Genomic DNA, 27,108 nt, shown 5'->3' with positions numbered 1-27,108 from the left:
AAACGTTTTGAGAATGACACCACAATGCTATTGTCACATGATCTGTTGCCCTCTGGTTTTTAATTGTGTTTGTCTGATGTTTACATCACATACAGAAATATAATTGCAATCATATTATGAGACCAGAAGGTTCTATTGACAGTTAGAATGGGTTAATGCAGCAAGTCAGTATTTGCAGTGTTGCCCGTTCTTCTTCAGGACCTCTGCAATTCTCCCTGGCATGCTCTCAATCATCTTCTGGAGCAAATCCTGACTGATAGCTGTCCATTCTTGCATAAGCAATGCTTGCATTTTGCCAGAATTTGTTGGTTTTTGTTTGTCCATCCGTCTCTTGATGATTGCCCGCGAGTTCTCAATTGGATTAAGATCTGGGGAGTTTCCAGGCCATGGACCCAAAATCTCTATGTTTTGTTCCATGAGCCATTTAGTGATCCCCTTTGCTTTATGGCAAGGTGCTCCATCATGCTGGACAAGGCATTGTTGGGCGCCAAACTGCTCTTGGACGGTTGGGAGAAGTTGCTCTTGGAGGACATTCTGGTACCATTCTTTATTCATGGCTGTGTTTTTAGGCAAGACTGTGAGTGGTGCGATTCCCTTGGCTGAGAAGCAACCCCACACATGAATGGTTTCAGGATGCTTAACAGTTGGCATGAGACAAGACTGGTGCTAGCCTTCACCTCTTCTTCTCCTAATAAGCTGTTTTCCAGATGTCCCAAACAATCGAAAAGGGGATTCATCTGAGAAAATGACTTTCCCCCAGTCCTCAGCAGTCCACTCCCTGTACCTTTTGCAGAATATCAGTCGGTCCCTGATGTTTTTTCTGGAGAGAAGTGGCTTCTTTGCTGCCCTCCTTGAAACCAGGCCTTGCTCAAGCAGTCTCCGCCTCACAGTGCATGCAGAAGCACTCACACCAGCCTGCTGCCATTGCTGAGCTAGCTCGCCACTGCTGGTAGTCCGATCCCGCAGCTGAAACAGTTTTAAGATACGGTCCTGGCGTTTGCTGGTCCTTCTTGGGCGCCCTGGAGCCTTTTTGGCAACAATGGAAGCTCTCTCCTTGAAGTTCTTGATGATGTGATAGATTGTTGACTGAGGTGCAATCTTTGTAGCTGCGATACTCTTCCCTGTTAGGCCATTTTTGTGCAGAGCAATGATGGCTGCACGTGTTTCTTTACTGATAACCATGGTTAACTGAAGAGAAACAATGATACCAAGCACCAGCCTCCTTTTAAAGTGTCCAGTGGTGACATTCTTACTTAATCATGACTGATTGATCGCCAGCCCTGTCCTCATCAACACCCACACCTGTGTTAATGGAACAATCACTAAAACAATGTTAGCTGCTCCGTTTAAGGCAGGAATGCAATGCTGTTGAAATGTGTTTTGGGGGTTAAAGTTCATTTTCTTAGCCAATATTGACTTTGCAAGTAATTGCTGTTAAGCTGATCACTCTTTATGACATTCTGGAGTATGTGCAAATTGCCATTAGAAAAACTGAAGCAGTAGACTTTGTAAAAATTAATATTTGTAGCATTCTCAAAACTTTTGGCCATGACTGTAGATCACGGTCTACACTACGTATCAGCACAATATCAATCAGTGGCTTCTCAGGCCATCAGGATATTGTCATGTTTTATTAAAAGCGTTAACTAGCGGGACATGTAGGCAATAAGCCCTTTACAAAACGTTAAGGGCGCGTTACACGCTAAGATATATATAACAATATGTCGTCGGGGTCATGTCGTAAGTGACGCATATCCGGCATCATTTGACATATCGTAGCGTGTGACAGCTACGAGCATCTGTGATCGAGCAAAAATACTCACCTTATCGTTGCTCGTTGACACGTCGCTCATTTTCTAAAAATCGAACGTCCTTCTGTGCACCAGTTGTTCATTGTTCCCGAGGCAGCATACATCGCTCTGTGTGACACCCCGGGAACGACGAACTGCAGCTTACCTGCGTCCGCCGGCAATGCGGAAGGAAGGAGGTGGGCGGGATGTTTACGCCCCATTCATCTCCGCCCCTCCGCTTCTATTGGGCGGCCGCTGTGTGACGTCGCTGTGACGCCGAACATCCCACCCCCTTCAGGAAGAGGATGTTCGCCGCCCACAGAGAGTTCGTTTGTAAGGCAAGTACGTGTGACGGGGGTTAACGACTTTGTGCGACACGGGCAACAAATTGCCCGTGCCGCACAAACGATGGGGGCGGGTAAATGCGCTCGCACGACATATCGACATGTGTAAAGCAGGCTTTAGCGCCATCTCATCTGGAATATGCAGTTCATGGAAATTATGTCCTGGACCAAGAAAAAAAAAACAAAACAGAGAAACGCCAGAAAACCGATGAGGGGGATGGAGGTTCGTATGGAGAAAGAGGAGACAAGACATCAAAGGGAAGACAAAAGTAACTTCTACAGGTACAGAAAAGGCCCCCACAAAAGACGAGGGGGCGCCTCCTCCACCGGGAGGATGGGAGTAACTTCTACAGGTACAGAAAAGGCCCCCACAAAAGAAGAGGGGGCTCCTCCTCCCCCGGCAGCATCATTCTGCAGACAAGACCAGGACACTTGTCTGTTTTTCCACTGTATAAATTCTGCAACCTTACACACCACACATAAATATAAGTATATGCACAAACACAAATATATACACACACACACCCACAAATATATATTGCACACACACAAATATACACAGACACCGCACATACATCCATATGGTGCACATACAAATTATATATATATATATATATATATATATATATATATATATATATATATACATACACACCCTGCACATACACACCCCCACAAATACATATACACACTGCACATATATATTCACACACACACAAATATACACACACATGCTGCACATATATACAAACAAACAGTACATATACACACACACACACAAATATACACACACACGTCACACATTTACACCATTTACACGCAAATATATACACACGCACTGCACATACAAATATATGCACACATATATATACACACACACAAACAAGCTGCACATACATAGATTATATATACATACAAACACTGCACACATACATGCACACACATATATATTATATATACACACACACACAGACGCACAAATATACACATAGAAATATAGACACACAAGATTATATGTTATAAATAGACACATACACTGTGTGCAGAATTATTAGGCAAGTTGTATTTTAGAGGATTTTTTTGTTCTCAATCAACCCAAAAGACTCATAAATATCAAAGCTTAATATTTTTGGCAGTTGGAGAGGGGTTTTTTAGATTTGGCTATCTTAGGAGGATATCTGTTTGTGCAGGTAACTATTACTGTGCAGAATTATTAGGCAACTTAATAAACAAATCTATTCCCATCTCACTTGTTTATTTTCACCAGGTAAACCAATATAACGGCACAAAATTTAGAAATAAACATTTCTGACATGTAAAAACAAAACCCAAAAACATTAGTGAGCAATATAGCCCCCTTTCTTTCTGATGACACTCAGCAGCCGACCATCCATAGATTCTGTCATTGCTTGATCTGTTTACGATCAACATTGCGTGCAGCAGCCACCACAGCCTCCAGACACTGTTCCAAGAGGTGGACTGTTTTCCCTCCCTGTAGATCTCACATTTTATGAGGGACCACAGGTTCTCTATGGGGTTCAGATCAGGTGAACAACGGGGCCATGCCATTATTTTTTCATCTTTTAGACCTTTACTGGCCAGCCACGCTGTGGAGTAGTTGGATGCATGTGATGGAGCATTGTCCTGCATGAATATCATGTTTTTCTTGAATGATACCGACTTCTTCCAGTACCACTGCTTGAAGAAGTTGTCTTCCAGAAACTGGCAGTAGGTCTGGGAGTTGAGCTTCACTCCATACTCAACCCGAAAAGGTCCCACAAGTTCATCTTTGATGATACCAGCCCATACCAGTACCCCACCTCCACCTTGCTGGCGTCTGAGTCGGAGTGGAGCTCTCTGCCCTTTACTGATCCAGCCTCTGGCCCATCCATCTGGCCCATCAAGAGTCACTCTCATTTCATCAGTCCATAAAACCTGAGAAAAATCAGTCTTAAGATATTTCTTGGCCCAGTCTTGACGTTTTATCTTCTGTTTCTTGTTCAAAGGTGGTGGTTTTTCAGCCTTCCTTACCTTGGCCATGTCCCTGAGTACAGCACACCTTGTGCTTTTTGATACTCCAGTAACGTTGCAGCTCTGAAATATAGACAAACTGGTGGCAAATGGCATCTTGGCAGCTTCACGCTTGATTTTCCTCAATTCATAGGCAGTTATTTTGCGCCTTTTTGGCCCAACACGCTTCTTGCGACCCTGTTGGCTATTTGCCATGAAACGCTTGATTGTACAGTGATCACGCTTCAAAAGTTTGGCAATTTCAAGACTGCTGCATCCCTCTGCAAGACATCTCACAATTTTGTACTGTTCAGAGCCCGTCAAATCTCTCTTCTGACCCATTTTGCCACAGGCAAGGAAGTTGCCTAATAATTAAGCACACCTTATATAGGGTGTTGATGTTATTACACCGCACCCTTCCTCATTACAGAGATGCACATCACCTGATTTACTTAATTGGTAGTTGGCTCTCAGCCCATACAGCTTGGAGTAGGACAACATGTATAAAAAGTATCATGGGAGCACAATACTAATTTGCCTAATAATTTTGCACACAGTGTATACACACACACTTGCTGGTATACACCTGCACATACACATCACACAGTAAAGTGTGCCGTATTCTGTACACAAGGTCAGTTACCTGAGGAACATCCCCACAGCGTATGCACATAGGAAGGAATAGTCCAAGGCCCCGAGCAGCTGCTTATAATTCTTCTTATCTGGGAAGTGATGATACTTCACTTTAGATGCGGCTGGAGAATTCATGACTTGGGCAAATAAGAACCATCACTTACCAAACGGGGCCCAGCCGCAGCGGGAGGCATTGTGTACCGTGGATGGCGGCAGCGGCTTCAAGATGACAAACTCCTTATAGCTATGAGGCTCCACTTCATTGGGCTCTGAGCAGTGCTTATGTAACTCTCCCTGTAGAGAGGAATCAACAGGATGTATATACCCATGAACTAACACGAGCTTGTCTCACATAATCAGCTGCTGACTGACCCCCCCTACCCACGCAACCGGCTGCCGACCGACTCCAGGCCCATGTCACCGGCTGCCGACCGACTCCAGGCCCATGTCACCGGCTGCCGACCGACTCCAGGCCCATGTCACCGGCTGCCGACCGACTCCAGGCCCATGTCACCGGCTGCCGACCGACTCCAGGCCCATGTCACCAGATGCCGACCGACCTCAGGCCCATGTCACCGGCATGCTGACCGACCATACCCACCCCAAAACAGACTGTCGACCAATCCCAGATCCACAAAACTACTGACCTCAGACCCTTCTATCCAGCTACAAAGCAATCTCCAACACATCACATTATAGTGAATATTCCTCACTTCTAACCAGGCAGGTTTCAGTACTAGAAACCTAGAACTAGTGTTCTTCATCTCCTGGCCAAACCAAATGTCATCTACCCGGACTTCTGTCCTATTCTAACCCACTACCTGCTGGTCCTTGAACTTTAGAATTGTCCCATATAACAGATGAAAACAGGCACTTTCAATGATCCTTCTTAGCAGCTGGATAGTCCCGATCCTTTATGACAGAGACCTAACATGTCCATCTTTCCCCCAATACCCCATCTCCATATGATCCCTCCCCACCTACCTTCACTATGGTAATTGGTTTCCTGGACAGATGGAAGCTGCAGTAGAGCAGATAGGTCAGAAACAAAACCAGAGCGCGAAACCTAAGAGAAAAACGTAATGTTAGAAAGTTCTAGATAAAATCATATGCCATGAATAACAGACGATCAAGTGAAAGAAAATAAATAACGAAAACATAATAATCCACCTGAAATACCTAGAGGCCCCGTGATGAAAGACAGCTGCCGGTGGCCATGTCCAGATGTCACTCTAGCCCCGCAGACGTGGTCGGGTAGAAGTGACAGACATGAATTAATATATTCCAAACCTGTGAGGTGATGGCTGCTAAACATCTGACGTGTGACATATCAGAGGTTCATAGCACCAGGCTGCACTACTACATATGAGCCTCAACCGCTGACCCACGCCCCCCCAAAGATGGCAGAACCCCCTCACCTGTGCCCCTCAGAGATGCAGAACCCCCTCACCTGTACCCCTCACACATGGTGGAAGCAGAAGCGGATTATAATGATGGCAATCTGGGCTACCGCCTGGGGCCCGAGGCTCCAGGAGACCCATGCTCTGAAAAGTAAATTGCCCCCATTAAAATTTGCATGAAACATTTAAAAGATGCTGGGTTGTCTACTCGCCCTGCAGCATGTCAGCAGGAGTCATACTAGCAACATACAACAGGGTGCGGCGCGGCTGGTGGAGTCCGGCCCACCTGTCTGCTGAAGAGGAGCGTCCTCTGTAAAGGCCCCGTCACACACAGAGATAAATCTTTGGCAGATCTGTGGTTACAGTGAAATCATGGACATATTGTTCTATTTGTACACAGCCACAAACCTGGCACTGATTGTCCACAATTTCACTGCAACCACAGATCTGCCGCAGATTTATCTCTGTGTGTGACAGGTCCTTAATCCTGCGTGACAACAATCAGTGTTTGCAGCATTTTGGATTTAGCGTGTTTTCACTGCGTCCAAAATGCTGCGTTGTACAGTACAAGCACAATGGATGGGCTTTCTAGAAATCCAGTGCCCACTATGCTCCTTTTTTGCGCAGCAAACACTAACCTGCAGTGCAGCTTTCCAGGCCGCTGCATGTCAATTGTTTGCTGTGGATTTGCATGCGTCCTCCGTAGGGAGAACACAAGCGAGAGACCGCAGCACACTGAACCCTGATCGTGGGTACGAGCAGCTGCGGTCTACTGCATTCTCCTGCGGAGGAGACTCGCGGCCCCACAGGTCAGGACCCGCTGCATCCAGGACACAGTGAGTCCTAATCGTGGGCACATACCCTAATGGTGACGGCAGACGGCTTTGTTGCAGACCACGCTGGAGTCCAGCAGCCTGAAGAGTGGAAACGGAACGGTGACCTTTTCTTGGGAGGTGCCTGCCGACCTGTTCACTAGCAGCAGGCAACGGCAGCACACTATGTGAAAAGGGGGGCAACGGCGTTACACTATGTGAAAGGAGGGGGGATTGTAATATTCTATAAAGGTGGGGATGAGGGTGTCTTCTATCAAAGTGTTCTGGGGCATCTGATCTATGTAGTTTGCATCCTCCATTCCCAATGTTGAGGAGAGCCATAAAATGAAATACTTAATTAACCTCTGGACATAGAGCATTGTGGGAAATATGTCGATTTGCCTTACATAATTTAGGGTTCAGATCATACACATGACACAGATATAAAGATGGCTGACATTTCCTGTTCACCACACCTTGCTTGGAATGCAAGGAATGTCCAGATGAAAGAAGATACCATATAAGGGAAGACCCCTGGTCAAGCTAGAAGACCAACCCAAAGATCAGATGACATTACAGACCAAACCATCCAGCATGGATCCACTAAATGACGTCCCTCCCATCATTATGGTTTCATCCACTGGAGTAAGACCCGCCCATCAACAGCAACACGGATCTCCCCATTGGCTAGCTCATGAACTGTCCCACTAAATGGGCATATCTGAACTTGTGTACGCCCCTAGCCTATATCAAGAGGACGCATGTTCCTTCTCTGTCTGTTTTGGTGCCATTTTCTACTGTGACCAAGAAGAGACTTCATATCCGACTGTGTCTGGTGTGAATTCTTTTATGCACGCACTTGGCCCATATCAATTCGGCCAGGCAGTAGGCAACTAGTGATCTCTGGTTAAGAGTTCACCTTAACATTATTGGTGCCCAACGTGGAGCCAATAGACGGAGACACCTGAAATCCTGATGAACCGGCAACTGGAATGGCATGACGTGCTGGACACCCCAGGAAATTGATCACTTCCGAACGAGAGTACGGTAGGTCTGCTGATTTTTCATAATCTGTAGTCTTCCCGTGGTCTCGGTGGGGTGTGTGGCACTGATTGCCTGACTGTGTCCGGTTTGTTGGGGTATCTGTTGACGGGCAGACGGGTCTCACGGCTATTGGCCATATTAATCTCGGAAGAACCGTCACGTATTCAGTTGGCTGCTGCCTGTTGTGTATTTGTGAAGAGAGCATGTGGGTTTGTGAGTGGGCTCTGTAAAACGTGTAAAGTATATGGTTTGTGGTTGCCTGTGATACGGTTTGTTGTTTTTGAAGTGCCAAGCTCAGATGAGTGCAGAGCCAGATGTAAGTGCCAAGCTCAGATGAGTGCAGAGCCAGATGTAAGTGCCAAGCTCAGATGAGTGCAGAGCCAGATGTAAGTGCCAAGATCAGCTAGACTTAAGTGCAGAGCCATATGTAAGGGCCCAGCTTTGGCTAGACTGAGTGCAGAGCCTTACGTTATACATAAATCTAACCTTTTTAAAGTATTTTCCTGGAGTGAATCGGCCGGTATAGACTCCTTGTAGTCAGGGGTGATACTAGGTGTTTTTTTTATTAGGCTAGTTATAAGTCCTCCAAGAGAGGCGAATCGGCCGGTATAGACACCTTGTAGTCAGGGGTGATACTAGGTATTTTTTTTTGTATATTACGGAACGCAGAAATCAGACAGGGACCACGTGGCAGTATAAGGAAGGATTTGGAAGTGTGTGCTGCAAACTGCAGGTTTTCTTTAGTGTTTCAATTATTTGTCATCTCCCCCGTCTTTTTGTTTGTCTGTTTTTTATCTGGTATGCATAGAGAAAGATTGCTTGTTTGGTGTTGTTTATCTTGAGAGAAAGATGGAAAAATTGATGAAGCGGTGTCTAGTTGTGCCGGAAAGATCCGGATGAAAGTGGACTTTGTTGGGATGTGGGGACTCTAGGCCGCAATCCTGTGATAAACCATGTGCTAGTCATGGAGGCAGACATTTTAGGTAAGATTTTAAAATGGTGGACGAAGCACATGGCTACAGCATGATTGAGACAAAGAAAACAAAGTGAGTCAGGGGTTTGTGTGAAGAAGACCATGTGATCTGTAAATGTTTGAGCAATGGATTGGATGGAGTACTATATACTTAGACAGAAACATGAGTGTTTTTAACTGTAGTTGGACCAGGACTGTAGATATCTGAATGTGTGTATATGATATATATATAAATGTATGTGTGGTGTGTATGAATAAAATCCAGACTATGGAATATAGGGGGAAATAGTTGAGAAAAAAAAAAGTTTACCTTCTCCTCCCCCCAGATGATGCTGCAACCCCAACAAAGAGAAGGAAGTCACGTGCTGTGGGGCCATTTTCTATAGGCCTCAGTGGAGCTGACAAAACTGCAGCCACTGACTAACATGAAGTGTTAGTAAATGTTTATAGCACTAAAAGATGGAATATTGAATGATTGGGTGGTTGTGGAAAACACTTAATATAGATCCAGTGTGCAGGTTGGATTGAGTCAGGACAGTCACAAGGAGCAATATCTTATTAATTAGTAAGCAATAAAAGAATAAGAGAAAAACCTTAAAATAAACGTACCTTAAAACAGATCTGATGAAAATAAATAAATATTCCAGTTATGGATCTGATAGATTGATCCTGAGAGTTGGATGTTTTAAAAATAAATAAATATATAAAAAGATTAAATATATCCATGCGAAGAGAGGTCGCAATGTTGACTTGTCTTGCAGAAGGAAAAAAAAAAAAAAAAGAAACCCTGTTTTTGGCTACAGGGGGAGGAGGAAAAATACAGGCTTTTCCACTAGAGTATCAGGTTACAGGGGGGGGTAGTTCTATCTATTTAAGTTTACACATTAAAGAGCAGCCCAAGGAAATAAATTAAAAAAAAAAAAGAGCTTTCTGCATTTAATTAATTGCAAATTATACTGGAAAAGGGTATAATTTATTTTACTAATTTTATCCTAAAGGAATAAAACTTAATTGTGTAAATGTTTTGATTTATTGGTAGATACAAGAGCATGGGAAGCTGTTTAATCAGATGGATTTCTATGGTAAATCAGCATTTTATAAAAAAAAGTAATAGTATTTATGGACAGATTCCTGATAATTTCCTCAATTTTGCAAATATGAACGCCTCTATAGCCAGAGGTTGTGTTACGTTATTAATATTATTGTTGTTAATAATAATGATAAAAAATAATAATTATTAATAATTTATTCATAATTACAATTTGGTTTAAAAGTATGTGGATGATTTATGGCATTCTGTGTTTTATATATAATGTATTGAATCATCTGTTTCCTTTTTATAGAAAGAAAGATTGTAATGCAGATTTCTGTGGTTCAAGCGAAGGTTCAAAAGCCATTGAAATAGTTTTCTATTATAAGGTTACACATAACATAATATTTGTTTTGTTCCCGATTAGGTACAATCTATACAATGTGACTTTCATGCCTAAATGTAGAGCTCCGGGGCCACACATTTTTTGAATCTAATTATGTTTTGGATAATAGATTCAAAAAGGGGGGAAAGATGATGTGGAAAATCACACGTATTATTTAAGGCTTTAATTTGTTCATCGATTGGGTTTTTCTATTAAGTGTTCTTTATATTTTTATCTGTAAGGAGGATACAGCAGTCACACATATATCTCATGATTGCTCTGATGTAACAAGAATTGTCAGGTTTTGAACATGTCTCAGATGAGGCCATTGCTAATGCAGATTTTGAGTTTTTCCGTAGATGGATCCAGATACCAAGATGCTGGTTGATTCTGCACTGGATATGCTGAGGTTACGCAACACGAGGTATTAAAAATCAAACCACTCCTCTCCTATCGGAATAGGAGAATGAGATGAAGATTTGCGATCACTGTGGTTCGTAGAGCGGAGGGGGGTATAACAGAAAAATGTGGATATAGGCAGCAGCCGGAGGAGATGCTCGCACAGGTGCACAACAAAGAAGAATGGGCCTAGAGTTGAGCGTCCTTATACAAAGCAGACCAGTACCTCGGTGGCTCCTGTCACATCGTCCGTGACATTGGTCACTCCTTGTGTTCTTAAATCCTTACAGGAACAAGCGATTCAGCAAGGAACGGAGTGTGAGACGCAGGGAGCCAGTGACTGAGGAAGGTCTGTGGATAAAGGGCGGTAAGCTTTCTCTGCCGTGAGCGCTCTACTCAATAATGGCCCAGGTAACCCATGTGACAAAGGTGTTGGGATGGACAAGATATGGGCGGCACCACTGCTCAGTACCCAGGTGGCCAGACACCTCCAGTCTTGTAAGACGTGTGTCTATTAAGGTAGAAAAACTGTAAAGACCTCGTAGAAACACCCCCCTCATCCGCTCTACTGCTCCGGTGATTGCAGATTAGTCATATACATCTACCATGAGTAGGTTTATATGAGTTTTGTGCGTGTTGAGTGAATTTCTTTTCAGGCCTGCTCTGAAACATATCCAGTGTGGAAAACGTTACTGCTGAAAAACTCATGGTGCTGGTGGTATGTAAAGATGGAGTTCCTAAAAAGCGGAAAAAAAGGGAATTTTGTTTACTTACCGTAAATTCCTTTTCTTCTAGCTCCTAGCGACAAAGAAAGAACATATTCTATAGCAGAGGTTATTATAGAGATCTTACAGTACCTGGCGATGCCCCTGATGAACCCATCTGCCATTGTGAAGAAGGGAGAAACGCGTTGGGCTTCTTTCAAGTTAAATGTCTGACAAATATGCGTTTATTTTATTAGCCTGAGTGTGAATTGGACAGTGGAGAGCCTGTGATTGGACGAGATCTCCTCATGACTTTACCTGGCCTTATTATTATTATATTTATGCAGTGGGTACATGTTATACATGTGAGATATTTAATTTATTTTAGGGTTTGGTCCTTCAATTTTGCTGTATCATATTGATTTAAGCTACCAAACAGCTATGTAAAATACAGAGTGTGAATATTTAATCTTTGGGAATGAATTGGATATACCGTATATGCCGGCGTATAAGACGACTGGGCGTATAAGACGACCCCCAACTTCTGCCCTAAAAATATAGAATTTGGGATATACTCACTGTATAAGACTACCCCGCTCCCAAATGAAAAAAAGTCTGCTTTGATTGCAACATGTTAATTTTAATTCCGCGAGAGCCGTACAATATGTTTTTAAAGGGCCATTGACAGATCAATCGCTCCAATGTTCACTTAGTACAGCAAGGAATGCTCCTCCCTGCTGTATAAAGCCACAACTGGACTGAAACAATGGTACTACACTCTGCTACAAACAGACACACACAACTCTGCTACAAACAGACAAACACACACAACTCTGCTACAAACAGACAAACACACACAACTCTGCTACAAACAGACAAACACACACAACTCTGCTACATGCAGACAAACACACACAACTCTGCTACATACAGACAAACACATACAACTCTGCTACATACAGACAAACACATACAACTCTGCTACATACAAACACATACAACTCTGCTACATACAGACAAACACATACAACTCTGCTACATACAGACAAACACGTACAACTCTGCTACATACAGACAAACACATACAACTCTGCTACATACAGACAAACACATACAACTCTGCTACATACAGACAAACACATACAACTCTGCTATATACAGACAAACACATACAACTCTGCTACATACAGACAAACACATACAACTCTGCTATATACATACAAACACATACAACTCTGCTACATACAGACAAACACATACAACTCTGCTACATACAGACAAACACATACAACTCTGCTACATACAGACAAACACATACAACTCTGCTACATACAGACAAACACATACAACTCTGCTACATACAGACAAACACGTACAACTCTGCTACATACAGACAAACACATACAACTCTGCTACATACAGACAAACACATACAACTCTGCTATATACAGACAAACACATACAACTCTGCTATATACAGACAAACACGTACAACTCTGCTACATACAGACAAACACATACAACTCTGCTACATACAGACAAACACATACAACTCTGCTACATACAGACAAACACGTACAACTCTGCTACATACAGACAAACACATACAACTCTGCTACATACAGACAAACACATACAACTCTGCTATATACAGACAAACACATACAACTCTGCTACATACAGACAAACACATACAACTCTGCTACATACAGACAAACATACAACTCTGCTACATACAGACAAACATACAACTCTGCTACATACAGACAAACACACACAACTCTGCTACATACAGACAAACACATACAACTCTGCTACATACAGACAAACACATACAACTCTGCTACATACAGACAAACACGTACAACTCTGCTACATACAGACAAACATACAACTCTGCTACATACAGACAAACACATACAACTCTGCTATATACAGACAAACACGTACAACTCTGCTACATACAGACAAACACATACAACTCTGCTACATACAGACAAACACATACAACTTTGCTACATACAGACAAACACATACAACTCTGCTATATACAGACAAACACGTACAACTCTGCTACATACAGACAAATACACACAACTCTGCTACATACAGACAAACACATACAACTCTGCTACATACAGACAAACACATACAACTCTGCTACATACAGACAAACACATACAACTCTGCTACATACAGACAAACACGTACAACTCTGCTACATACAGACAAACACATACAACTCTGCTATATACAGACAAACACGTACAACTCTGCTACATACAGACAAACACATACAACTCTGCTACATACAGACAAACACATACAACTCTGCTACATACAAACACATACAACTCTGCTACATACAGACAAATACACACAACTCTGCTACATACAGACAAACACATACAACTCTGCTACATACAGACAAACACATACAACTCTGCTACATACAGACAAACACATACAACTCTGCTACATACAGACAAACACATACAACTCTGCTACATACAAACACATACAACTCTGCTACATACAGACAAATACACACAACTCTGCTACATACAGACAAACACATACAACTCTGCTACATACAGACAAACACATACAACTCTGCTACATACAGACAAACACGTACAACTCTGCTACATACAGACAAACACATACAACTCTGCTATATACAGACAAACACGTACAACTCTGCTACATACAGACAAACACATACAACTCTGCTACATACAGACAAACACATACAACTCTGCTACATACAAACACATACAACTCTGCTACATACAGACAAATACACACAACTCTGCTACATACAGACAAACACATACAACTCTGCTACATACAGACAAACACATACAACTCTGCTACATACAGACAAACACATACAACTCTGCTACATACAGACAAATACACACAACTCTGCTGCTCTGTGGGGCCTGCACCCGCGGCTCGGCGGGTACAGCACCCGCGGCATCGGCGGGGGGGGGGGGATTGGCAGGGCATACATCTGGGGGGTTAGAAGCAGCTCACTGGGGCCCATAATGGGCACAAGTCCGCCTGTGTTAGATATCTCCCCCATAGTGCTGCCCATGGCCCCTATATAGATCGCACAAGTCCCCCTGTGTCAGATATCGCCCCCATAGTGCTGCCCATGGCCCCTATAGATCGCACAAGTCCCCCTGTGTCAGATATGGCCCCTAGGCTGCTGCCCAAAGTAAAATAAAACCCTCTTTCCTTATCTCCTGTCTGCTCCGTGCCTCTGTTCTTCCACTTCCTGGTTGTCAGTGCGGTCATGTGATCGGCACGGCAGAGTGAGATCTCTGCCTGATCACAGTGGAAGCAGGGACACTGGGAGAAACGCTGCAGGGGTAAGTAAAGCTTTTTTATTTTAGAATGAGCAGCAGCCTGGGGGCCAAATCTAACACATGGGGGACATGTGCGATCACAGTGGGACGCAGGCTCATAGAATATGCACCGCTGCTCCAGCCCCTCACTGCGTGCGATTTCAGCACCATTGGAGATGGACAGCGGCTGTGCATATTATATGAGCGGGTGCAGGAGATCAAAGGATGCAGGCCGCAGCGTTCCCCTGTGCTCCAGAGCTGCTTCCACCACCTCCCCTGGACGCTGCAGTGTACATACACCCCCCCCCCCGTATATCCGGCGTATAAGACGACCCCCCACTGTAGCCATTATTTTAAGGGGGTAAAAAGTCGTCTTATACGCCAGTATATACGGTATATACTTGCATATTAACGCCTCTTTATCCCCTGTATCTCACGGTTTCTATATTCCCTCACTGACATTAGCAGCACGTATTAGCTTAGCAGTGTAGGGATAGGGAGGGTGAGCCGTCGGTGAGCGGGGGCGCCAATTCACCTTATAGGGTGCCGACCTCCGCTGCGAGGTAGGGAGAGTTTAGGGCTATTGCCCCAATCCCTGCCCCCTCCTTTATTGGAATATTTAATTGTGTCTATACTCACATGGGTGTATGTTGTTTAAAATTTTAATGATTATAACATAAAAATGTAACGATCCCCAAGATAATGGTGGACGCTGTAAATCATGTAACAAATTTTCCTTTTTCTTAATAATTAGATCTTTATATAAGATATTTTTGGTTTAGCACCTAGAACATGATTATATTTCTTAGATACTTTAGATACAGTGTGATGTCCTGACCAGTGATGTATGAGCCGTATACAACTGCCTGTATAGTGTGTTAAATATGTGTATCCTCCAGTTACAGATCCTAAATTAGTGTCAGGAGCATGTGGTCTCCAGCCAGGAGACTGGGTGACCCTAAAAAGACAAGTCAGAATGATCCCTGAGTCAGAATCAGATGGGCCGATCCAGCTTTTCCCAACCACAGCGACTTCCATGAGGCTTGAGGGAAAACCCATCTGGAGACAGTAGCCGCTGTAAAGAGTCCATCGTACCAGCAGAATGGGGGTCACAACACACATAGTGCTGGATTATCTCACATAGAACCTTATGGAGAATTTCTAGATTGGGAATGATAGAAGGGAAATAACCATAAGGGAACAATGGGTACAGGAACATTACACAAATAAGGGCTCATGGTGGAAAAAACATTATCTGACCTGAACCAGTCAATTATTTTAACGGTTTAAGTGACTTTTTAAGGATAACATACACTTGTAGGTAACTGGTATTGTTATATTTGTTGGTATTTGAAGCCGTAAAAGTGCTACTCTGTGTTACTGAAGGTAATCGGATCCATGTGTAAGGGAAATCTTGTTAAAGGCCTCCTGGTGGTAGATTATAGACCCGAGACAAGAAGAGATCCATTCGTGTTGTGATACAATCAGGTGTATTCGGGTAGAAAAGTCTCGAAGACGTGGACAGCACTCGGATATTGACTGAGAATCAGTCTTTCAGAAACAGTAATGCTAAAAGCTGCAGCATAACAGTAAGAAGCTTATTCTTACAATTGCCTTACTCTTTCTAATCGATTAATCTCAAATTCTGAGTAAGCGCTTCGGCATTAAATAGTCTGTTCTAGTTACCTATACCTCTGTGAACTGTGTGTGCGGGATGTGATCAACTCTCTGATCAGCAGTCTGTACCAGCGGGGGCAAAAGCTTAGTATTGCTTGTATAGCAGATAGAAAAATGAAAAAAGGTTGCAGTTAAAGCATTAGAGCTGATGTGTTAGAGGACCACGGTAGGGTCAGAAGGTTAATAAAGTATTTAGGGGGGACTGTTGAGGAGAGCCATAAGATGAAATACTTAATTAACCTCTGGACATAGAGCATTGTGGGAAATATGTCGATTTGCCTTACATAATTCAGGGTTCAGATCATACACATGACACAGATATAAAGATGGCTGACATTTCCTGTTCACCACACCTTGCTTGGAATGCAAGGAATGTCCAGATGAAAGAAGATACCATATAAGGGAAGACCCCTGGTCAAGCTAGAAGACCAACCCAAAGATCAGATTACATTACAGACCAAACCATCCAGCATGGATCCACTAAATGACGTCCCTCCCATCATTATGGTTTCATCCACTGGAGTCAGACCCGCCCATCAACAGCAACACGGATCTCCCCATTGGCTAGCTCATGAACTGTTCCACTAAATGGGCATATCTGAACTTGTGTACGCCCCTAGCCTATATCAAGAGGACGCATGTTCCTTCTCTGTCTGTTTTGGTGCCATTTTCTACTGTGACCAAGAAGAGACTTCATATCCGACTGTGTCTGGTGTGAATTCTTTTATGCATGCACTTGGCCCATATCAATTCGGCCAGGCAGTAGGCAACTAGTGATCTCTGGTTAAGAGTTTACCTTAACACCAATCCATACACTGTTTGTATAGATGGGTGAATCGCTCCAGCACACTGTGCCCCACTGGCCCTCCCTCCATCTTGGATATTTCCAATGTCTGACTCCACACACTGTGTGTGCCCCTCCATCAGGATATCCTGCATGTATCGTGATGTATGTAGTGGATATAATAGAGGGGCACATATAGTGTGCAGGCCAGGGACATCTGCCCACACCAATCCCATACCCCATATATATTTTCACTACTACAATAAAGGGGGCTGTACACGCAACGATATCGCTAACGATATGTCGTCGGGGTCATGGAATTCGTGACGCACATCCGGTGTCGTTAGCGACGTCGTTGCGTGTGACACCTATGAGCGAGTGATAACGATCAGAGATACTCACCTAATTGTTGATCGCTGACACGTCGTTCATTTCCCAAAAATCGTTGCTGGACGCAGGTTGTTCGTCGTTCCTGAGGCAGCACACATCGCTACGTGTGACACCCTGGGAATGACGAACAACAACGTACCTGCGTCCTGCTGGCAACGAGGTGGGCGTGTCGTTAATGCAGCTGGTCTCCGCCCCTCCTCTTCTATTGGCGGGCTGCTGTGTAACGTCGCTGTGATGGCGCACGAACCTCCCCCTTAAAAAAAGAGGATGTTCGCCGCCCACAGCGACGTCGCTAGGAAGGTAAGTATGTGTGACGGGTCCTTGCGATATTGTGCGCCATGGGCAGCGGTTTGCCAGTGACGCACAAACGACAGGGGCGGGTGCTTTCGGTAGCGACATCGCTAGCGATGTCGCTGCATGTAAAGCGCCCTTAAGGCCTCGTGCACACATTCAGTATTTGAGGTTTTTTAACCTCAGTATTTTTTTACAAATACTGAGGTAAAAACTCACCAATACTGAACATGTGCACGAGGCCTTACAAATACTGAGGTAAAAACTCACCAAATACTCAATGTCTGCACATGCCCCAAGGCCTTGTGCACATGTTTAGTGTTAGAGTTTTTGTTATCTTAGTATTTGTTACGCTATGTTCACATAGGGCGGTTTTTTTTCATTGTTTTTTTTTTTTAAATTGGATTAATGCAAATACATGATAACAACAAGCTGCAGCTCTCTCCTGCACTCCGCAGCTCACAGCTGTTGTCCCGACTCTTCCCCTCAGTGCAGTGAATAAATTAAATTCTCATCTGCTCAGGGTTTCCAGCTGGGACTCAAACCCGTGACCTCTTTGTCAATAGGCAGCAGCTCTACCACTGAGCCACTGCCTCTAATGAAAGACATAGGAAGATTTGGTAATCTTGACCTCTGTATTGCAGTAAAAAAACAAGAAGATTATGCAGCTGGATGGATTGATGGATAATTGATATAGATAGATAATTGATATAGATAGATACATGGATGGATAGATAATGGATAGAAAGATACATAAGATTCATAGAGGGATATATATGTGACGCATGTCAGATGCAGGATTCTCTCCTCCTTGGCCCTCCAACACAACCACACACAGGTACAAACACCAGCCACAAAAGCCTAGTCACCCTCCCAGGAAAATAGGGACACACTAGTGGGCGGGGCTAGGTAGATAGTGACGCCCACCTAGGGATCCTGATGTCTCGAGGGGAGGGAACAAACAGAACAGACTCAGAGGAGAGAGTGGAAGTGAGAGGAGTGAAGTGGTGGTCGGGGGTTGTAGCTCCCGGACTACCGGACTACTTGAGCTGACTATGTGGCAGACGGCAAAGCAGGGCCACAGGCGACGGAGATCCGGTCACGGGAGACATTAAGTGGACCGGGGCAGGGTTGTAGCCCACCGGTGCCGATAGCGGGAATCCGCTCCGGAGGCCGTGCACAGTCGGGGTACCTGGACCCTAAGGCGAGGACAGCTGCAAGCACCTTTCCAATTAACCAGTAGGGGTTGTCCCACTAACAGCCCAGATAGAGCGAGATGGAAGCCCAACGAGGGGGATAGGGCGTCTGCAAGTGCCTACTAAAATCCCACTGGTCAGTTCTCGCGGAAAAGTCACCTAGAGCGGACTTACCCAGTTTCATGCAGACTAGTCAACACACAAGACACCAACCTGAAGTGCAGGAGGAAGGGCCCCTGTTCTGTCCACCGGTGTGTGGGACCCGAGCACACCCCTCTGGAGGCTACCGGTTACCGGCAGTTGGTTTACTATCTGGACTCTGTGTGACTTTATTTAAAATAGTGAGTACACCATTATCATCCGGTCAATCCCCGCAGACTGCGCCTCATCACTCTCTCTCACTGCCACCTGGGCCCTCGGGACAACACCTCCCCTACCTGTGGAGGGGATACCATCCTGCTGCCCGTTCCATCAGCCCCGGGCACCCCATACCAAGGTAGCGGCAGTGTCACCAACAATCACCACAACCCACAGGTGGCGTTACTGACACAAACTCCCCCATATAAACTTGCCCCTTTTTCACTTGTGGGCGATGGACGGCTGCACGAGCCCGGGTCCGGCTGCCAATCAAGCCACAAAAACCGCCCGGATCCGAGCGTCTCGAGCAGCCCCCCTGCCGTGGTCTGTCCCCTGCCCGCAACATATAGATAGATAGATAGATAGATAGGGAGATACATGGATGTATAGACATATAAATACATGATAGATAGATACATGATAGATAGATACAAGCGACACAGTGGCTTTGTGGTTAACACTGCAGCCTTGCAGCACTAACATCCTCGGTTCAAATTCCACCAAGGACAACATCTGCAAGGAGTTTGTATGATCTCCCCGTGTTTACGTGGGTTTCCTCCGGGTACTCCGGTTTCCTCCCACACTCCAAAGACATACAGTTAGGGACTCTAGCTTGTGAGCCCCAATGGGGACAGTGTTGCCAATGTATGTAGAGTGCTGTGGAATTAAACAGGATAGATAGATATATGATAGAGGATATATAGATACATAATAGATATATAATAGACAGAGGGGTAAATATATAGGGATTTCTTGTGCTCACTATGAAGTTCTAAACGCTGCATTGAATTTGCATATTTTTGGGCAAAAACTACAGTTAGGTCCAGAAATATTTGGACAGTGACACAATTTTCGCGAGTTGGGCTCTGCATGCCACGACATTGGATTTGAAATGAAACCTCTACAACAGAATTCAAGTGCAGATTGTAACGTTTAATTTGAAGGTTTGAACAAAAATATCTGACAGAAATTGTAGGAATTGTACACATTTCTTTACAAACACTCCACATTTTAGGAGGTCAAAAGTAATTGGACAAATAAACCAAACCCAAACAAAATATTTTTATTTTCAATATTTTGTTGCGAATCCTTTGGAGGCAATCACTGCCTTAAGTCTGGAACCCATGGACATCACCAAACGCTGGGTTTCCTCCTTCTTAATGCTTTGCCAGGCCTTTACAGCCGCAGCCTTCAGGTCTTGCTTGTTTGTGGGTCTTTCCATCTTAAGTCTGGATTTGAGCAAGTGAAATGCATGCTCAATTGGGTTAAGATCTGGTGATTGACTTGGCCATTGCAGAATGTTCCACTTTTTTGCACTCATGAACTCCTGGGTAGCTTTGGCTGTATGCTTGGGGTCATTGTCCATCTGTACTATGAAGCGCCGTCTGATCAACTTTGCGGCATTTGGCTGAATCTGGGCTGAAAGTATATCCCGGTACACTTCAAAATTCATCCGGCTACTCTTGTCTGCTGTTATGTCATCAATAAACACAAGTGACCCAGTGCCATTGAAAGCCATGCATGCCCATGCCATCACGTTGCCTCCACCATGTTTTACAGAGGATGTGGTGTGCCTTGGATCATGTGCCGTTCCCTTTCTTCTCCAAACTTCTCTCTTCCCATCATTCTGGTACAGGTTGATCTTTGTCTCATCTGTCCATAGAATACTTTTCCAGAACTGAGCTGGCTTCATGAGGTGTTTTTCAGCAAATTTAACTCTGGCCTGTCTATTTTTGGAATTGATGAATGGTTTGCATCTAGATGTGAACCCTTTGTATTTACTTTCATGGAGTCTACTCTTTACTGTTGACTTAGAGACAGATACACCTACTTCACTGAGAGTGTTCTGGACTTCAGTTGATGTTGTGAACGGGTTCTTCTTCACCAAAGAAAGTATGCGGCGATCATCCACCACTGTTGTCATCCGTGGACGCCCAGGCCTTTTTGAGTTCCCAAGCTCACCAGTCAATTCCTTTTTTCTCAGAATGTACCCGACTGTTGATTTTGCTACTCCAAGCATGTCTGCTATCTCTCTGATGGATTTTTTCTTTTTTCTCAGAATCAGGATGTTCTGCTTCACCTCAATTGAGAGTTCCTTAGACCGCATGTTGTCTGGTCACAGCAACAGCTTCCAAATGCAAAACCACACACCTGTAATCAACCCCAGACCTTTTAACTACTTCATTGATTACAGGTTAACGAGGGAGACGACTTCAGAGTTAATTGCAGCCCTTAGAGTCCCTTGTCCAATTACTTTTGGTCCCTTGAAAAAGAGGAGGCTATGCATTACAGAGCTATGATTCCTAAACCCTTTCTCCGATTTGGATGTGAAAACTCTCATATTGCAGCTGGGAGTGTGCACTTTCAGCCCATATTATATATATAATTGTATTTCTGAACATGTTTTTGTAAACAGCTAAAATAACAAAACTTCTGTCACTGTCCAAATATTTCTGGACCTAACTGTATGCGTTTACTGAAGCAACATGTCAATTGTTTTTGCCATTTGAGGTGCGTTTGGTTAACATTGAAGTCCATGAGAAGTTGCAAAAAGCAAGCAACATCAAAATTCCAGCGTTTTACATGCTTTTTAGCTGCTGAAAACATGCGTTTTGGAGTACATAAACGCATGCGTTTAGTTCATCAAAATAATGAAATTATATGTCCCTTTACACACACACAGTCCGACAATTAAATTAATGAAAAATATTAATTTATAGATAATTTAGCCATAAAAAGTATATTTCCGCTATAATTTTATTAAAAGTACAGACGTTCAGTATTGGTGAGTATTTACCTCAGTATTTGTAAGGCCTCGTGCACATTTTTAGTATTGGTGAGTTTTTACCTCAGTATCTGTAAGGCTATGTGCACACAGTGCGTTTTTCGCGGCGTTCTTGCGCGTTTTTTGGGTGCATTTTTGTCCTCAAACTGCATGACTTTGCTTCCCCAGCAAAGTCTGTGAGTTTTCATTTTTGCTGTTCACACACAACTTATGTTTTAAGCTGCGTTTGAGCTTAAAAAAAAATGAACATGTCAATTCTTTCCTGCGTTTTTCTGCGTTTTTCCCTCATGCAATGCATTGGAAAAACGCAGCAAAACGCAGCCAAAAACGCACCAAATTGCGGTAAAAACGCATGCGTTTTTTGCCGCGGATACGTTTTAGTGGCCAAAAACGCACAAAAACGCAGCGTCAAAAAAACGCAGTGTGTGCACATGTTCAGTATTGGTGAGTTTTTACCACAGTATTTGTAAGGCCTCGTGCACATGTTCAGTATTGGTGAGTTTTTACCTCAGTATTTGTAAGGCCTCGTGCACATGTTCAGTATTGGTGGGTTTTTACCTCAGTATGTGTAAGGCCTCGTGCACATGTTCAGTATTGGTATTTACCTCAGTATGTGTAAGGCCTTGTGCACATGTTCAGTATTGGTGGGTTTTTACCTCAGTATGTGTAAGGCCTCGTGCACACGCTCAGTATTGGTGAGTTTTTACCTCAGTATGTGTAAGGCCTCGTGCACACGCTCAGTATTGGTGAGTTTTTACCTCAGTATGTGTAAGGCCTCGTGCACGGGCTCAGTATTGGTGAGTATTTACCTCAGTATGTGTAAGGCCTCGTGCACACGCTCAGTATTGGTGAGTATTTACCTCAGTATGTGTAAGGTCTCGTGCACACGCTCAGTATTGGTGAGTTTTTACCTCAGTATGTGTAAGGCCTCGTGCACGGGCTCAGTATTGGTGAGTTTTTACCTCAGTATGTGTAAGGCCTCGTGCACATGGTCAGTATTGGTGAGTATTTACCTCAGTATGTGTAAGGCCTCGTGCACATGGTCAGTATTGGTGAGTATTTACCTCAGTATGTGTAAGGCCTCGTGCACATGGTCAGTATTGGTGAGTGTTTACCTCAGTATGTGTAAGGCCTCGTGCACATGGTCAGTATTGGTGAGTATTTACCTCAGTATGTGTAAGGCCTCGTGCACATGGTCAGTATTGGTGAGTATTTACCTCAGTATGTGTAAGGCCTCGTGCACATGGTCAGTATTGGTGAGTATTTACCTCAGTATGTGTAAGGCCTCGTGCACATGTTCAGTATTGGTGGGTTTTTACCTCAGTATGTGTAAGGTCTCGTGCACACGCTCAGTATTGGTGAGTTTTTACCTCAGTATGTGTAAGGCCTCGTGCACGGGCTCAGTATTGGTGAGTTTTTACCTCAGTATGTGTAAGGCCTCGTGCACATGTTCAGTATTGGTGAGTTATTACCTCAGTATGTGTAAGGCCTCGTGCACATGTTCAGTATTGGTGAGTATTTACCTCAGTATGTGTAATGCCTCGCGCACATGTTCAGTATTGGTGAGTTATTACCTCAGTATGTGTAAGGCCTCGCGCACATGTTCAGTATTGGGGAGTTATTACCTCAGTATGTGTAAGGCCTCGTGCACATGTTCAGTATTGGTGAGTATTTACCTCAGTATGTGTAAGGCCTCGTGCACATGTTCAGTATTGGTGAGTTATTACCTTAGTATGTGTAATGCCTCATGCACATGTTCAGTATTGGTGAGTATTTACCTCAGTATGTGTAATGCCTCATGCACATGTTCAGTATTGGTGAGTTATTACCTCAGTATGTGTAATGCCTCGTGCACATGTTCAGTATTGGTGAGTTATTACCTTAGTATGTGTAATGCCTCGTGCACATGTTCAGTATTGGTGAGTATTTACCTCAGTATGTGTAAGGCCTCGTGCACATGTTCAGTATTGGTGAGTATTTACCTCAGTATGTGTAATGCCTCATGCACATGTTCAGTATTGGTGAGTATTTACCTCAGTATGTGTAAGGCCTCGTGCACATGTTCAGTATTGGTGAGTATTTACCTCAGTATGTGTAAGGCCTCGTGCACATGGTCAGTATTGGTGAGTATTTACCTCAGTATGTGTAATGCCTCATGCACATGTTCAGTATTGGTGAGTATTTACCTCAGTATGTGTAAGGCCTCGTGCACATGTTCAGTATTGGTGAGTTATTACCTCAGTATGTGTAAGGCCTCGTGCACATGGTCAGTATTGGGGAGTATTTACCTCAGTATGTGTAAGGCCTCGTGCACATGGTCAGTATTGGTGAGTATTTACCTCAGTATGTGTAATGCCTCATGCACATGTTCAGTATTGGTGAGTATTTACCTCAGTATGTGTAAGGCCTCGTGCACATGTTCAGTATTGGGGAGTTATTACCTCAGTATGTGTAAGGCCTCGTGCACATGGTCAGTATTGGTGAGTATTTACCTCAGTATGTGTAAGGCCTCGTGCACATGTTCAGTATTGGTGAGTTATTACCTCAGTATGTGTAAGGCCTCGTGCACATGGTCAGTATTGGGGAGTATTTACCTCAGTATGTGTAAGGCCTCGTGCACATGGTCAGTATTGGTGAGTATTTACCTCAGTATGTGTAATGCCTCATGCACATGTTCAGTATTGGTGAGTATTTACCTCAGTATGTGTAATGCCTCGTGCACATGTTCAGTATTGGTGAGTATTTACCTCAGTATGTGTAAGGCCTCGTGCACATGGTCAGTATTGGTGAGTATTTACCTCAGTATGTGTAATGCCTCATGCACATGTTCAGTATTGGTGAGTATTTACCTCAGTATGTGTAAGGCCCCGTGCACATGTTCAGTATTGGGGAGTATTTACCTCAGTATGTGTAAGGCCTCGTGCACATGTTCAGTATTGGTGAGTATTTACCTCAGTATGTGTAAGGCCTCGTGCACATGATCAGTATTGGTGAGTTATTACCTCAGTATGTGTAAGGCCTCGTGCACATGGTCAGTATTGGTGAGTATTTACCTCAGTATGTGTAAGGCCTCGTGCACATGGTCAGTATTGGGGAGTATTTACCTCAGTATGTGTAAGGCCTCGTGCACATGGTCAGTATTGGTGAGTATTTACCTCAGTATGTGTAATGCCTCATGCACATGTTCAGGATTGGTGAGTATTTACCTCAGTATGTGTAAGGCCTCGTGCAAATGTTCAGTATTGGTGAGTTATTACCTCAGTATGTGTAAGGCCTCGTGCACATGTTCAGTATTGGTGAGTTATTACCTCAGTATGTGTAATGCCTCGTGCACATGTTCAGTATTGGTGAGTATTTACCTCAGTATGTGTAAGGCCTCGTGCACATGTTCAGTATTGGTGAGTTATTACCTCAGTATGTGTAAGGCCTCGTGCACATGTTCAGTATTGGTGAGTATTTACCTCAGTATGTGTAAGGCTATGTGCGCACTTTCAGTTTTCACCTGCGTTTCAGGTGCGTTTAGGATCAGTTTTGAACTGCAGCGTTTTTGTGCCCAAATGCATGCGTTTTGGTTTTCCATTAAAGACAATGAGAATTCATGATTTCTTGTCCGCACTTTGCGTTTCCAAACGCATCTCAAAATTTGCATAAGTTTGGTCAAAAAACATGCGTTCAGAAAAGGACCCTGTCAATTGTTTTTGCCATTTGTGGTGCGTTTTGTTAACATTGAAGTCAATGAGAAGTAGCAAAAAGCAAGAAATATCAAAATTCCTGCGTTTTACCTGCTTTTTCATTGCAGAAAACATGCGTTTTGGACTACCAAAACGCATGCTTTTTGAACTTCAAAATAATGATTTGATATGTCCCTTTACACACACACATAATCCGACAATTAAATTTAAGAATAATATGCATCTATTGTTATTTTACCGATAAAATGTATATTAACGCTATAATTTTATTAAATATATCTTTTTCCATTATTTTTCCCATTAATATAGATTTGTCCCTTTTTTTTCTATTTTTTTCATTCTGTTTGACTATTTAATCTTTATTTAGCAGTGTTTTGATGGTCAAAACGCATCTGTGGAAACGCATGGAAAAAGCGCTAAAAACGCATCTAAAACGCGGTAAATACGCATGCATTTTCTGCGCTAAATTTCTGAAAAAGGCAACTTTGGCTAAATCAATTAAGGCTAAAACGTGCGTTTACAACTGCATGTAGGACGACGGAAAGTGCGCACATAGCCTTAGGCCTCGTGCACATGTTCAGTATTTATAAGGCCTCGTGCACACGCTGAGAATTTGATGAGTATTGGACTTCAGGATTTGTTACACAATGTTCACACAGATTGTTTTTGCTCAGGTTTTTCTTTTGACAATAGTCTTGTTTACAGATTAAAGTCGGACTCTCCAGTACCATAATATTCTGCCTTAGGGGCCATAGTGGTTTTTAAACTGAGGGGTATATTTATTAGATTACTGCATGTTTGTTCGGTTATAGTTTCGGCAACTATTTTTCAGAAATTAACTGTTTTAGGTGTCTGATGATGGACCCGTCACATGAAACATCACATGACATGACCCATGTGTAGGGATGGGGGGCACACAGATCCTGAAGAGCCCGGAGCCCCAGTTACCCTTAACCTTTTCCTATTCAATACAATTTCTTGTTTCGCCCATTGAAAAGCTATTATAGGTCGTCATCCGTTTATTCCAGCGTTTGTTAGTGAAAACGGAATCTGCTCAAA

The 27,108-nt window shown here is 43.6% G+C and overlaps 1 protein-coding gene across 1 annotated transcript in view; it reads right to left on the bottom strand.

Annotated features, from left to right (window-relative positions):
• SLC37A1 (solute carrier family 37 member 1) overlaps positions 1-27,108 on the bottom strand; it is a 147,780-nt gene that overhangs the window by 92,960 nt on the left and 27,712 nt on the right. Inside the window, exons 3-5 of the mRNA XM_075334805.1 lie at positions 5,762-5,843; positions 4,942-5,071; positions 4,788-4,866 (exon numbers count right to left, since the gene is read on the bottom strand). Of these exons, the coding sequence (XP_075190920.1) occupies positions 4,788-4,866; positions 4,942-5,071; positions 5,762-5,843 (291 nt within the window). The remainder of the gene's footprint in view (positions 1-4,787; positions 4,867-4,941; positions 5,072-5,761; positions 5,844-27,108) is intronic.

This window comes from Anomaloglossus baeobatrachus, chromosome 2 (assembly GCF_048569485.1).
Source record: "Anomaloglossus baeobatrachus isolate aAnoBae1 chromosome 2, aAnoBae1.hap1, whole genome shotgun sequence".
NCBI lineage: Eukaryota > Metazoa > Chordata > Amphibia > Anura > Aromobatidae > Anomaloglossus > Anomaloglossus baeobatrachus.
The sequence above is the reverse complement of the archived record's forward strand: the minus strand, read 5'-3'. Positions and strand labels throughout refer to the sequence as shown.